The sequence below is a fragment of the Macrobrachium rosenbergii genome, chromosome 3 (assembly GCF_040412425.1).
Source record: "Macrobrachium rosenbergii isolate ZJJX-2024 chromosome 3, ASM4041242v1, whole genome shotgun sequence".
Classification (NCBI taxonomy): Eukaryota; Metazoa; Arthropoda; class Malacostraca; order Decapoda; family Palaemonidae; genus Macrobrachium; species Macrobrachium rosenbergii.
This window is the reverse complement of record NC_089743.1, coordinates 61,117,605-61,133,091: the sequence shown is the minus strand read 5'-3', so window position 1 is coordinate 61,133,091 and position 15,487 is coordinate 61,117,605. Positions and strand designations below refer to the sequence as shown.

General features: G+C 42.0%; 1 protein-coding gene across 2 annotated transcripts in view; it reads right to left on the bottom strand.

Annotated features, from left to right (window-relative positions):
• Positions 1–15,487, bottom strand: part of Ssrp (structure specific recognition protein) — a 118,442-nt gene that overhangs the window by 42,378 nt on the left and 60,577 nt on the right. For both annotated transcript variants that reach the window (XM_067133971.1, XM_067133982.1), the window contains exon 8: positions 4,645–4,819. In XM_067133971.1, coding sequence (XP_066990072.1) covers positions 4,645–4,819 — 175 coding nt within the window. The remainder of the gene's footprint in view (positions 1–4,644; positions 4,820–15,487) is intronic.

The window sequence follows — 15,487 nt, the reverse complement described above, 5'->3', positions numbered from 1 at the left end:
AGCATAGCAGATCTCTCACTACTTCGCAGAGCGAATAAGAGTGGGTTCCCCCTTGACGTATGATATACACTAGGGCCGTGGTACTGTCCACATGTATCACTATAATCTTGCTGTGGTGCGAAGTGTTGCAGACCCAGATGTATCGCCTTCAACCCTCTTATGTTGATATGAAGTCCTTTCTCCTCCAAGACCACCTCCCGGAGACTTACAGATTCCCGAGGAGTGCTCCCCAACCTAGATCCGACACATCAGAAAAGAAGTCTTGGTCGGGGCTCACTGGAAAGAGAGATTTTCTTTCAGTAAGTCTTTCTACGGAACTCTACCACCACAGATCCTCCTTTATCTTTGGGGTTATCGAAAAGAGATGACGGTCCTGATACACCTTCTAATCCCAGCAAGCTCTTAAATAGAATTGGAGTGGTCTCATGTAAAGTCTCCCCAGTCTTATAAATTGCTCCAGAGCAAGAGGGAAGCGAGAAGAACAGGTCTACCTTCCTCAGGCAGTCTTCTACTCTCTTGAGTGATGGAGAAGCCCGAAAACTCGGAGTCTATCCGAACTCCCAAATAAAGAATCTGAGTGGGGTTCATTTGAAATTTCTCGAAATTCATTAACAATCCCAATTCCTGGGTTAAAAGAAGATTCTTCTGCAAGTACTCCATGCAACATTTCTCTGGGGTCGAACGAATCAGCCAGTCATCTAGATACAGCGCGATACTCCCACTACATGTAGTCAACCCGCCAAGGGAGCCAACACTTGAGTGAAAACTTGCAGGGCAGTAGAGACAGAAACAAAGTGCTCGAAACTGATAGATCTGGCCCTCGAAAACGCATAGGAGGCATTTCCTTGAGTCCAGGTGAATTGGAATATGGAAATAAGGGTCTTGCATGTCCAGGCAGATCATCCAATCTCCCTAACGGATGGATGCAAGAATCGAATGGATGGTCTCCATGTTGAATTTTGTCTTTTCTATGAAGACGTTCAACGCACTTACATTGAGCACTAGTCTCCAACCCCCTTGGACACTACAAACAGGCGATTGTAAAAACCCTTCGAGTTTACCTTCTTTACAACTTCTATGGCTTCCTTGCTCAGAAGAGAGGACACTTCCTTTGATAAGGCTGAATATCTCTCCAATCCTATGGAGCAAGCCGTCAATACAACGGCAGTGTTGGTCAATGGCAGATTCTCCCATTAGGGGATGGAGCATCGCTCCTTTAAAACTTTCACAACCCACTGATCTGCTCCTCTTTTGCTCCATCTCTCCCAGAAGAGACGAAGCCTGGCCCCTACTGGAGCATGGAGGACTGAATTCTCACTTGTGAGAAGCTGGCTTGGAAGAAGATTCCTTGATTGCAAGGGGGAGCAAATCTAACTGATCCTTGGGACCTGGAGCACGGTCTCTGATTCCCTCCACGAAAGGGCTTTGGTTGAAGAGGAGATGAGGGTTTAGCTGAGAAAGCAGACCACTCCCTCTGGCTTTTCGTTGACTAGGTCAGTAAATCTTGAGTCGATTTCTTGTACAGGCTCGATGCAATCTCGGTTACAACAGATTGTGGGAACAAATGTTGCTTGTCCAGAAGCGAAAACAGGAGAGCCGATTTTTGTGGGGCCGTACCGCCCTTCGATGTGAAAGAGACCCAAAGTTCACGCTTATTAAGAACGCCCATGGCATAAAGGGCAGCTAATTCCTGTGAGCCATCTCTAACAGCTTTATCCACGCAAGAGAGGAAATTAAACAGCTCTGATGATTCATCACACAAAAATGCCGTATCTTGAAGCTTCTGGGCAACTGCTCCCACACACCAATCGAGCAAACTTGACCTCGAAGGACTTGAATAAACTCTTCAGTAGATGATCTATCTCCTGGGCTGAAAAGAATGTCTGGGCTGAAGCGAGAGCCGACCTACGCCCCTTGTCGATGAGCGCAGAGACGTCCCCCTGGGAGGAGGCAGCCACTCCCAGGGAAGGAGCTTCTCCCATCGCATAAGACAAACATTGCATACGTGCAAGACGAGAGGGTGGAACGCTAAAACATGCTTTCCCTTGTTCCCTCTTCTCGGAAAGCCAGTTCTCTACCTGGCATATAGCTTTCTTTGATGAAGAAAAGGAGAACAATCTTGGGAAGTCTCGTCAAATCTACAGGCTGATTCCTCACCATGAAAGATGAAGCTGGAGAGGAAGGAGCAGCCGGTGTGAAAAAATCAGAGAACTGCTGCAGAAGCAACTTGAGTAATGCCACATACGGCACAGAATATGAGTCCTGATTCCCTTCCTTGTCTTCAGAAGAGATCGGAGACAAAACCGGGTCTAGATCAGGAGCCGTCCGCGCTGCAGGCTTCTGTAAAAGTTGAAGGATATTATCCAGTTGACGTTGCAAAGGCGCAAGGGCCTGGTCCAATGCAGGAGAAGAGTTATCACAAGACACAGGGAACTTGGAGTCTTGAGGGGGCTCAAGCGCCAGAGGAAGCTCGAAAGCTTCGGGGCGCTCCCATGAAACAGGGTGTCTGACAGCTTCAGGGCACCTGGCTGCTTCAGGGCGCTTAGCTGCATCAGGGCGCTTGGCTGCTTCAGGGCGCTCACCGATACAGGACGCTCAGAAGGAACAGGGCGCTTATGTGAAAGCTGGAGCTGCCGCTCGAAAAGTGTAGAGCTAGATCCTTGCTCCTGGCGCTGAGGAGAGGAGAAGCGCTCTAGATAGTCCCACTTGCTACATGAGGGCTGAAGACCGAAGGCAGGCTCCCTCACCCCTCTGCAAGGAAGATACGGGACTGATCTTAACCTGAGAAACATCTCTCAAGTGGGCAAGATTCATCGAGGAAGAGACGAAGGTGGCTCTTATGAGGCAAGGACTCCTCAGAGCTTAATGAAAGCCGATGCACTTCCCAAGATGCCTTTCCAGCGGCTGTCTCTAGTCGCAACCTGGGATGCAACAGGTTGGACTAAGGGGACGACTGCCCCTAGGCAGACCCCACTGACCTCCCTTGGGCTACTAGTATGCCTCCTCCTAGGTAGCGGGGAGTATGGCAGGGATCGACGCCTATGAGAATCAGCAGGACAAGCAGCTGCCTCCTCCACCGACACTTCACCTTAAGCACTTTTTTTCAAACTTGTCAATAAGGACACGCACTGATGCCCCTAACTGGGCCACTGTACTCACTACCAGATTTAATCACTGATCAAATTTATTCTCAAGGCTGCCAAAGCAATCGGGTTTGGAAGTGATGGAGCCAGAAGTAGGTGGTTTAGGAGAATTAATTGATGCAGGTGGGGAAGGGTTAACAGTCAGAGAATAACAGAAATGCCAGCCTTATCAGATTTAGGAGTCAAAACCTGACTAGCTAATTTCCCACTAGCTTTAGCAGCTGCTTTCCTCTTCCAATCTCTGTCTAACTTAGCTAAATATGAATTTAAAGTCTTCCATTTCTCTCTCCCCAATCCCTGCACTCATGACAAGTAAAATTAATAGAACAAACTTGTTCTCTACATTTGGAACACAAAGTGTGACAATCGTAAGTTAATTTTGTCATCCGGGTACTGCAGCCTTTACTGCAATACCAGAAACTGGTACTAGTGTCGGACATTCCTAACAAGTTGAAAAGTCAAAATCATGAAAAAGGCAATTCCAGAAAAGTCACTATCAAGAAAAAATGCCGAAAAGGCTACAAAAATACTTCACCAGGAAGAAAATATGAATCCGAAACTAAAAGCTGCTATAACAACATCAGGTGTTGACTCTACAAGCGGTAGAAACAAATTGTCGTGTTGGTGAAAGTTGTTCCTCTATCTTACCACAAAAGTGGGCAGGGCATAGTCACCTAAGCAAAACAAAAGAATCACTACAGGAATCCAGAATTCTAACTGCCGTTCAAATAGAAACTCTTAGTTAACTAAATACTGGGTAAGTTATGTATATAAAACAGTAAATTTTACAAAACTTAAAAAATTTTCATATAAAATGGAACCTCCACTATTGGATAAATTGGTTTATGGAAATTTTTTCTGAGGAAAATCTCCCATTACTAATTATATGGGAGTGTCAAGTATGTATGGTTCCAGCTGAAACAAAGGGGAAGTACTCAGTCTATGTAGCTTTCACTCAGTGACCATCTCCATTCTCCACTAAATGTCTATGTTTCCTCATTTGTTTTTTGGTAATTTTAGTACAAATACATAAGCCCAAACATGCAATTGAGACATTGTTGCTGATTTGGATGGATGAAAAACAGTTAACTGGTGATAGTATTTCTAAAGCCATCATTTATGAGAATAGCAAATGCATGATCTTTTGAAAATTACAACTGTACAGGCAATGTCTAAATGTCTAAATGAACGGCCAAGAGTAAACTTCATAGAACTGAATGCACACTAACTTGGTAGACGGTGCTTCTGCCCCTACCACCAATAGCTAATACTGTAACCACCTTGCGAAAGTTTATCAGCTGGTTTTCCAGCTGGCTAAAAGTTAATCCCATATGTAAAGGCTGAGGGTTTATATTTATGTAAGAACAAAGCAAAATTCCCATTTCTACACTTCAAAATGAAATGTGATCACTCACATCCCAAAATCTCAAATAATATGGCTACTCCGTAATTTAAAGATCATAAAATTTTGTATATAGTCTAGAAAGACGAAGCCTCTCACCTCAAAATCAAAAGACCTGGTTGTAGACCCTGATCTTGCAAAGTTAACTGAAGTGATTTCATCAGAACGAAGATGAACTGGTGGTTTATGAACATATATAAGGCCTCGTTCTAATGGATAAAGATAACCGGCTGCAGCTTTATATGAACAACTGATGGCTGGCGTTCCAGAATGACTGTTAAAACAAAAATGTTTAATGATAATAGTTCAATTTTTAAAAGAAACCATGAAACATGAACAAAAATGTTTTTTATAATAAAACTAATATTGTAATACTTACCTGAACACCTGAATTAGCCCTGGTTACCTACCAGCCCGAACTACATCCCCATAGCTTTTACCCACTAAGTGGGTAATAAACTGTCAGCGTTACCAACGTTTACAGGAAAATCTTGTCAAATGAGTTACCTGAAGTACCGTTGGCAACACTGCTGCAAGTCCCGGCCGAGTGAAGCCAAGATCCTCAATTGCGTTATCCACTATTCAAATTGAAGTGGGGAGGAGGGTGGGAATCATTCAGGTGTTCAGGTAAGTATTACAATATTAGTTTTATTATGAAAACTTCATATTGCAATACACTCCCTGAACACCTGAATTAGCCCGTTTAACAAAATTTAGTGGAGGTGGGATCAATCTAATTCAGCCTGACCTGCCAACAGGGAAAGCAGGTAACTCATTATTCACCTACTCTATAAATGAATGTATCCTCACCTGGTTATCCCAGTCGGCAGGTGAGAATGTCTGTAGAGAGAGTACCCCCGACGTCAGTCTCATGTCTTGGTACTGTCCGAGTCGAGCTACCTCTCGTGGTATTCAAACCTCCTCATGGATAGAGAGTAGCAAAATAAAAACCAACCTACTAGGTGGCTAATCACAGCCTCCCATGATTAGTGGAGAATGATGAACCTCCCATGTGGCTAATCAAAGCACTCTCATGTATGGAGGGGTACAATGAACCTCCCATGTGGCTAATCAAAGCACTCTCATGTATGGAGGGGTACGAAGAACCTCCCATGTGGCTATTGTAGCCTCTCGTGTATGGAGGCGAAGTTGAGTGTGCAGGATCTTCGAGTTCTTCGCCGTCCGTTGCCGCCGATGTCTGCGCAGAAGAGGTTGAAGAAACCAAACCTGTCCACTGGATCTGCCTATCTTCACAGTACTAACGTCAAACTTGATATTCTCACTATGAACCCCGACTAACAGAGAATCCAAAATTCCAAATTTCCTCAGACTACATTCATTACCTAGCGTTCCCCCCACCCTTAACATTACTACGTAATTATAAGATCGAGTTGGTCGTCGCAAAGAGACCAAGCGAGAAATTCTTCTTCGAAGAAAACTGAACGTCTTTTAGGTAGAAAGTTGTGAAAACCGACACCGACTTCCAAGTGGCTGCCTCTAAGAACCTCCGCACTAAGAGAGTACCCCCTTCGCTAAATGAACGCACCCACGATAGAAGGGTTAGTGGCTACACACGGACTAAGAGAATAACTTTCATGTAAAAAAGGAGAACAGTTCATCTGCCAAGTGACTATTCAGAGCCTACCCATTAAGGAGGGAATGAGACAGTGTGCCGAGCCGATGACCCTCCGCCCTGCAGGTTGCGGCAAAGGCCAACGAGCGCAGAAGTATCCCAGCGCTGACAAAACAACCTAGGCTAGCCTACGAGAGCACCTCTTTGGACTCTCGTAGGGAAACTATCAAAGACTAGGATACTTAAGATGTACTAAACTTAAGTTCATGTGATTATACTATCACTGTTGCTTAAGATTCTAAAGCCTACAAGGAATTTCTCTATCTGGTTAACCTAATAATCACTGCACTACGTGAATACTACCTTAGCTAAATGAGCGCACCCTAGATAATAGACTTCGCCGTTAAATGTGGACTAAGTGAATAACCTTCCGAGTCTTCACACTAAGAGAATACCACCTCAGCTAACTGAACACACCCTAGATAGAATTCGCCACTATACGTGGTGGGGCAAATTGAACGTCTCTTAAGTGAAGGAAGAAAACAAAGACGGACTCGCAAGGAAACTACCTCCACAATAGAAGACTCTGAACCATTCCTTAGAAAAGATGAAGAAGTAGACATACTCCGAATACTGTGCGGTAATGAAAAAAAACTGTTAAATACAAAATATAATGTCACGTCAAATTAAATTGCATTCAAGGGCATAAACCTCGCACCACACGAGAATCGTGCCCGCAACTGTGTTCATGTGGTGAGCGCTTACGAACCAGGAACCCTTTCTCCGAAAGTAACTAATCGCATCCTTCGACAGCGGACGGGAAGGATTCCGCGGTGAGACAAGAAGTGTACACAGAAGCGGACGGAGTTTATCAACCTTTGATAAATATTTGCATCGGACATAAAGACATCCCCGCTGATGCCGGAACCAAACACTTGCAGATAAAGAACCTTAAACGAATGAAGCAGAGTTTTAGCCTCGGCCACGACTTCTAAAAGAAGAGAAATACTTATCATTTCCCGCCTAGGAAACTTCCCGAAGCTCGCCCATTTTTTTTACCTGCAGCTAAAGCCGAAAGAAAGAAATAAAAACACCTAACCAATTATCTTAACATTAGAACTTACGACAAATCTCACGAGGGAGCTCGAGGGAATGTAACAAGTCAAAGTTTTAAGATCTTACTATTAGAAATTTTCGGGAAGACAGAAAAATGTACTGCAAAGTGCTGAGCGGTAGCCAGAAATAGCTGAAAATGGCAGAATCTTGACTTTCCAAAGAAATAAAAGAAAACCAGCTATTTTGGTTATAGCAGGCCTAAAGATGGAATGACCTTCCTTACACCACAGACTTCCCCATGTCAAGTTGACCTGGTAAAGCTTACGGGTTGACTTCTCAAGCTGAAAGAAACACTGTCTAGACATAGCTTTAGAGTGTCTGAACTGTCTAGCTGTTTGCTCGGCAGTCGCCCGCAACTAGGTTCATCACGCAAGAGTTTGGATGATAATGGTGAAAATGCGGTTGTCTAAAAGATCTTCCGCATGAGGAGGAACATCAGAACTTCCGTAAGGAGCATTAGGAATTCTGGAGCTAGAGTCATAGACGTCTTGACACTACCGCAATTCCTGATTACCTGATGAATGAGACCGAATGGCGGAAAGTATACACCTCTAAGTTCTAATGATCTTGTTCCCACTGAGTTCTCAGATACGACACGGCAGTTACGATGTCGCAAAGCAGACTCACTACTGTGTTGCGCACTAGGACTGAGAAACACCTGAGGGCTTCCTTTACAGCCCTGAGGTTCCCGAAGGTTATGACTCTCTCGTTCCCGATCCCTCCAGAGGCCCGAAGCCTGGGTTCCTCCAAGGTTGCTCCCCAACCTTGATATGAGGCATCTGAGTACAGATAAACGTCGGGAAGAGGGGAGACTATAGACCTTCCGGATGTCAGATGCGCTTCTGACTATCACAGACGATCTGACAATCGAGAATCGTTCCAGATTATACCTGCATTCTCGATGTGGAAGTCCCAGCGATTCCTGAGACATACCTGAAGAGAAAGCATGCGGAGACACAAGATTCCTGAGACATACCTGAAGAGAAAGCATGCGGAGACACATGACCCTGGAATTAGAGAGAGAGAGAGAGAGAGAGAGAGAGAGAGAGAGAGAGAGAGAGAGAGAGAGAGAGAGAGAGAGAGAAAACATTCTCCCTAAAAGGCTTCTTCAAGTGGGTACTAGCTGTTCCCTGTTAGACAGAAACCCTCTACTTCCACATTTTGTACCTTCAACGATGCACAATTGCCAACACTGGAGACATGAGTTAGAAGCAACAAGTTCGTTATACTGGCCACATCCCTTGAACCCAGAACAGCCACACTAATCATAGCTTGCTGTGACGCTACTGCTGACGACGGCTACACGAAACGAAACAGACCATGGAGGAGATATCCTCCTCCCTAAAAGACTGTTGCAGAGCGCAAAAGGCGCCCTCAACAGAACCCTCGCCGAATGTCCGGATAGTGAGGCGGAAGCTTCAAAAGAAGCCCCTCCTCTTCTGCCAAAGAGTGTAGTATAGTCAGGCGACATGTTAACCTGGTATGCCAGCCTTATTGACACCGAAGTGATGAGGTGTCAGGCAGTACCGGACCAGAGGGAGTATCATCTTGTTTGAGCAACTACCGGTTCTGTTGCATATAGCAACTCGAACATCGTTGCTTCGGTAGTGTAGGCTCCTCCGGAACCTTGGATTGAGGATAAGTGAGGATGAAGTCTACCATCCACCTATACTCATTCTCATTGGCCGAAGGAGAACTAATATCCGGTACCGGATCCTCTTCTTCAAATGAACAATCCTTGTCAGGCTGGTTCGACCGAGCCGGAGGATTGTCGGACTGGTCCGACTGAGCCGGAGGATTGTCGGACTGGTCCGACCGAGCCGGAACAGGAAAGAGGAAGGCCGATCCCTAGCAAACGCCGAACTCGAAAACCCGGAACTTGCTACACCTGGGTGCGTGAGACAGACATCTGACGTATCAATCGCGAACCAACTTGGATGCCTAGATGGAGGGACAGAGGAACCTGCCAGAAAGTTGAGAAAGAAAAAACCGAAGGAGGGAAGAAGGAAGAGGCCACACTCGGAGTAACCACCGGAGTGCCCAACGCCGACGTTGGACAGATGGAGAAGGTCCCAACCGGACCGAACTCAAAGGAGTATTGAAGGGGAACTTACGAGGTACCGAACCGAAGGTAACAGAAGAAGGTAGTTGCCAACTATCCTGGAGAATGGAAAGGCTGCGGAAACTATCGGTGCTGATACACTGAACGCTGGCGCAGGAGAATTGCCGACTGCCGTAGCATCCGCAAGAATTGCGGACGATACATTACAGTTAGGAAACTATCGGTGCTGATACACTGAATGCTGGCGCAGGTGAATCGCCTACTGCCGTAGCATCCACAAGAATCGCGGAGGATACATTACAGTTAGGAACCCATAAGGAATGAAATAAGGAGTTGCTGATGCCTCTGCAAACACCTGAGAAGCAACTAGACCAGATGCCTTAGAAACTACCGGATTTGCAAAAGGTGGTAAAGACGACAGGTCCGTAAAAAGTACCCCTTCCCTTAACCCCAAAGAGAGAGAGGGGGCCGCTGAACTCTAATATACAGGGTTGAAGCAAGAAAGCCTTGCTCTGCTGAGTTAAAAGCCAAGAAAACAGGATGCACAACAAAGACCCCGAGAGCCACCCAAAGAGTGGACTGAAAAGAAGATTGAGAAGGGCAATGGAAGAAGGCTTAGAAGAAAAGGGGGAAAAACGGGAAAATTCCGTAGCGGCCGAAGAGGCCATAGATTTCAAAGATTATCTTGATAGACATTATCAAATCAGAAAATTCTTTAAGACATGATCATGAATATTGGAAAAACTCGATCGCCAGAATTACCACCATTGCAAGATGAACGACCCTCCACGGATCTGGAAACCTTTGTTGCACAGAGCACGAAGCAGGAAATAAAACCAACGATTGATCTAAATGAGAGACTAAACATTAGCGACCCCAACCAAACCTGAACCCAAAGAAGACCACGTTCAACTTCTTTTCCTGAATACTTCCTAAATTAGAATTCCTACCCTTCTGAATGATTCCTAATTCTAAATCCACCTTAGAACTTACGCTTTTAGAGGAAGGGGAAATCTGCTGCCAACACTGCCTGCTCCGTGCGGGGCAAATCCTACCTTCGAGGTTTGCGGTTCTCCATGACCCCCGACACCCATTAGGGCTGGTTCTGGAACAGGCAGGGGGGGGGGGCTGAAAAAGAACGATTAGTATCTACAGCACTATTACTACTATCCTTATCTCTAGTTTCCATTAATTTAGTCATAAAGCTAGAAAAATAGACTAGACATTCTCAGCTAATAACTTGTCTAACTTTTTGAATAATTCTTCCATCTGATCTACCGACCACGACTCGTCGCCTATCTGACTGATACTACACCATATCTTCCTACATAAAATACAAACAGAATGTCGATCGTGTTTGAGGGTACTCATCCTACGCTTGCAGGGTGTGTAGGGCCAATGAGCGTCAGCATCTCCAGCAGAAGAAGGCTTTGTCATCAAAGATGTAAAAGTGGAAGCATCGGGCGCCTGATGACGTCGTCTTGGACTTATCCAAACAGTCCACCGATCCCAAAGTCAAATTCGGGAGAGAAGTTCCAAATCCTATCAATAAAGTATCCATCCAGGAGAAAATGCGTTGAAAACAGTCCAAATCGTGATTTGATGTCCAAATTCTTAAATGGGGGTCGGGCTAAATGACGAAAAGTTCGCCTGATGTGGGACACATCCACACAGCATGGCGAACAAAAAGCAACTGGGGATCTCGGCCTAACTCGGCCGGAACTTGCAGCAGTGTTGCCAATGGTACTTCAGGTAACTCATTTGACAAGGTTTTCCTGTAAGCGTTGGTAACGCTGACAGTTTATTACCCACTTAGTGGGTAAAAGCTATGGGGACGTAGTTCGGGTTGGTAGGTGACCAGGGCTAATTCAGGTGTTCGGGGAGTGTATTGCAATATATAGTTCTGTGCAGTTGGCTGGTCTATTACATAACAAAATATAATTAAATTTGAAATCAGGAAAAATTAATATAAGAAGTAACACATTAAAAATTTAGTTTAGATTTGTTACTGTATTTTTGCTAAAACTTAATGTATTGAAGCTAAAATATTATACGTAAGGTAAAAACACTAAGGTATTAAGTACAAATAGTTTGATATTAAATGGTTGTTTATCATTTCATCATAATTCCTGTTCAAAATACAATGTAAGAATAAGAAATCTATAAACACTTGAATAAAAATATATTATAATACTTTTACATTAAATTTACTAATATTAATACACTCCACTGGGAAATGAACAAGAAAACTCAATGTTCTGTTGCACATCCCCAGTGTGTTGTGATTGATATCTCTTGCTCCTTTCTTCTTTAAAACCACTGACTTTAACTCTGAATTAAAATTTCTTTATCATACACATTCCCTTTACAACCTTTAATAACTACTAAGTAAAATCATATACTGTCTTATGATCATTTCACAGGCTAGTAGGGCATAGGCAAGCCTAGAATAAACCTTTACAAAGATCTGAATCTTACAGTAGTTGCAAAAAAATTACTAAAGGTTTGCAGCTTTATTGCACATGAAAAATGTGTGCTTGCACTAAAGTAATCTTTCAAACAACAAATACACTTGAGTAATCTTGATATAAGTACGTGCATGAAAAATTCAAGTAAAACATTCAGGCAATTGAAGACTTCAACAGTGCAGATTTGCTAAGGCTGAAGAATGTATTCATCACCCTCCACATGTAATCACCATTAAGCAGTTCAATTATACCATACTACTATACTAACTTACCCCAGTTAGCTGATCCAATACAAGTTGAGCAAAATATAAATACAGTACAAGCATATTTGTGCTTATTAACACTATAAAGGAGTTTCACAAAAGCTGACAGATGCATATAAATACAAATAAAATTTATAAAGACAAAAACTGCAAATATCATCATAAAGCAAGAAGTGAAATTCACATCATACAATAAATCACAACAATTGAATTTATTCATCTCATCATTGCAAAGATAGTTTTACTTACAGCCATGGTACATTGGGCAAAATATCAAAACAACATTGGAGCCCTATATACCTTTTGTGTATCCTCAAACCTACAAGTGAATACTGCACAGGGACTATTAGTGTCAAAGTTTTTTCTGCTACATCTCCACACTGACAGAGCAAAGTTATTTCTGTCCTTTACTTTTCAACCATGTTTCTACTGACTGACCTCTTACTCAATGCCTTCCTAAACTGCAAATTGAAGCTTTCTATACCTTGATATTCATGGTGTCTGATTTATGGTATTACCTTAGCATTCTTGTTTGCACCAATTCATAATTTTTTTAAGCATTTCCCTGATTAATGATCACAATCAAAAACATGCTCTATGTGGGCCATAACTGCACAATGTTAGTAATGTCACTACCCTAATACTAACTGGATATACAATGTAACCTTGCACTTTCTTTTCTTTTTTTTTTTACCTTCTACACACAGCTCAAGATTTGAACCATTGGAGATAATGACCCCGAAAGCTTTCATTTTATTCAGTCATACCAAGTAGGTTACACTTGGCACTCTTGTTTTAACAACCTTAGTTACTCTGAGTTGAATGGTATCTGCCATTTAATGACCTTTCACTCATTGTATTGTTATCAATACTGATAACCACTCTTATCCAGCAAACCTGATATTTTGCTAGTCAGCCCAAAATCAGATCCTTTTATACATAATGAAGATCAAAAGACAAAGCAGCAAATCCTGATGCAATCAACTGTAACATTATGCCAACAAGAATGTCACATTGATAACTTTTTTTGGTTACTTTAACAGTTTTCTATCCAATCTTGTACACTATCTGATATCCAGACTCCTTACTTTTACGTAAACTTTATGTGGCACCTTGTCAAAAAATGTTCTGAAGATCCACACACACAGTATATCTATTTCTCTACTCTTAAGTCTACCAAAAAACATCAAGATGGTTCATATGTGCCAAACATGTCCTACGAGAAATCTAAAAATCTGGTTAAGCTTGACCATCCATTTCAAAACCTACAGCAGCAATCTGTCTGATGAAAAATGTCTCATTTATGTCATTTGCTATAACAGATTTTAGTAGTTTCCAAAAACCTCAAATCAAGCTGACAGGTTGCAGTTCCCAGTTCATCCTAAAAACCATTCTTGAACACGGTGCAGTATTCTGTAATTTTCAATCTTCACTCTTTATTTATTTCTGTTAAAACTTTTTTAATGTCACAAAGTAAAGAGCAATTTCTTCTAATTCTACCTAATCTTCGGTAGAAACCATCTGGCACCAAAGACTTACTTAGGTTCAAGTTTTTCATTCTAGTACTCCTGTTACCTCTATTTTTCTTAAGTATTCCTAAGTACTGTATACACACTGGTAAAGTACTCATTAACAGCTCTGTCATAGCTGCATTATTAATAATAATACTGCCATCTTTATCTTTTGAAACCCTTATGTTAAATTATTATTAAAAACAGTTTAACCAGACCACTGAGCTGACTATCAGCTCTCATAGGGCTGGCCCAAAGGATTTGGATGAAATGACAGGTCTAGCTAGAAGCCTGGCGCTGAGACCAAATAGGTCATTTGGTGGGGTGATGAGTGAATGAAAATGAAATAGAAAACTGCACAAAGGTATACGCTCTCATACTGGAACACACTCACACAATACAGGCAGTCGCCGGTTAACAGCTAGTTCGGTTATCTAGCAATGAAAATCAGCAATTTTCGGTGCCGAAAATTGCCGATTTCCACTTATTGGCGCCGATAATTGGAGCAGACACATACCTAACAGAGGCACCATTAACCGAAAATCGTCATAAAAGCCCCGAAAATTGCTGATTTTCAGTTTTTGGCGATTTTCGGTTATCATCACACCGTCAGAACAGAACCACCACCAATAACCAGGTACTGGCTGTAAATACATTTATCCTCGTGTTTCCACATATACTCACTAAAAAGGTATACAGCATTAAAATAAATTAAGTAAAGTTTCAAAATTTAGTTGTTTTAAAATTCATTAGACATCTAAGGGTTTTTGTATTTCTACTATTTACTTTTTATATTTTATCAACTAATTCACAGCTCCTCATGAATAGAATTGGTATTACTGAAAATGTAGGAGATTCTGACAAAATTTCCTTCATTGATCTATTTCCAAAATTTTATAATCACTGCAGGTTATATCTTCGACATTCACATAATGCATGTTTGACTGTTATCAACACTTTGCAATCTGGGCATTCGGGAGAAGGGCCACATGGGCTGTTCATTAAGTATCCATGTGCCAAACAAGTATGGCCTATTCGAAGATGCGTAAGAATTACTTAGGTGTCTCTCTCTGACATGATGATCTCCATTTTCCAACATTGGATTTTATGTTTTAATTTATTATTTTCAGGTTCTTCATTCCATATATTTTGCCATTTACTTACAATGATTATTTTTATATATCTTATACAGTCACTAATAGGGATGTTTATATTTACTCTTATCATGTGGACTGCTTCTTTAGCTGCTTTATCAGCCTCTTCATTTCCTTTAATCCCTACATGGGCAGGGATCCAACACATTTCAATATTTTTTCCATTATAATACAATTTATGGACTGAAAACTTAATTTGTTGTACAATATAAGTTTTTTTGTTATAGCTTTGAATGGCTTCTATAGCACTTCTGGAGTTGCTATAAATCACAAAATCATTAAATGAGGCTTCTTTAATTATTTCTATGGCTGATGCTATTGCACATAACTCAGCTGTAATACTGAGGCATTATCTGGTAGAGAAAACTGATATGTTTTGTCTGGGGATACTGCAGCATATCCCACTCCGTATTGTGACTTAGATCCGCAGTGTATATTGCGTAATGTGGACTTTTTCGGATTATATGTTCTACTGTATGTTGTCTATGGGGTTCTGGGGTATGTGAATAACTTTTTGATAAATATTTTAAGTGTGTACAAATTCTCATTTTATTCACTGTCCAAGGGGGAGGTAATTTTACTATTAAAGGTAACTGTATATTTATATTTAGCAACTCAAACAATCTTCTAGCTCTAATTGGGAAAGGAGGTGGATGATTGTTTATAAACACCTCTCTTAATCCAAATAATTTTTTGGTTGAGAATCACTGTCTGAATTCTCAGAGCACTCTTCATTATTACTAGCTCGCTACGGAGATGATCGAAAAGCTCCTGAACATATTCTAAAGGCCTTCA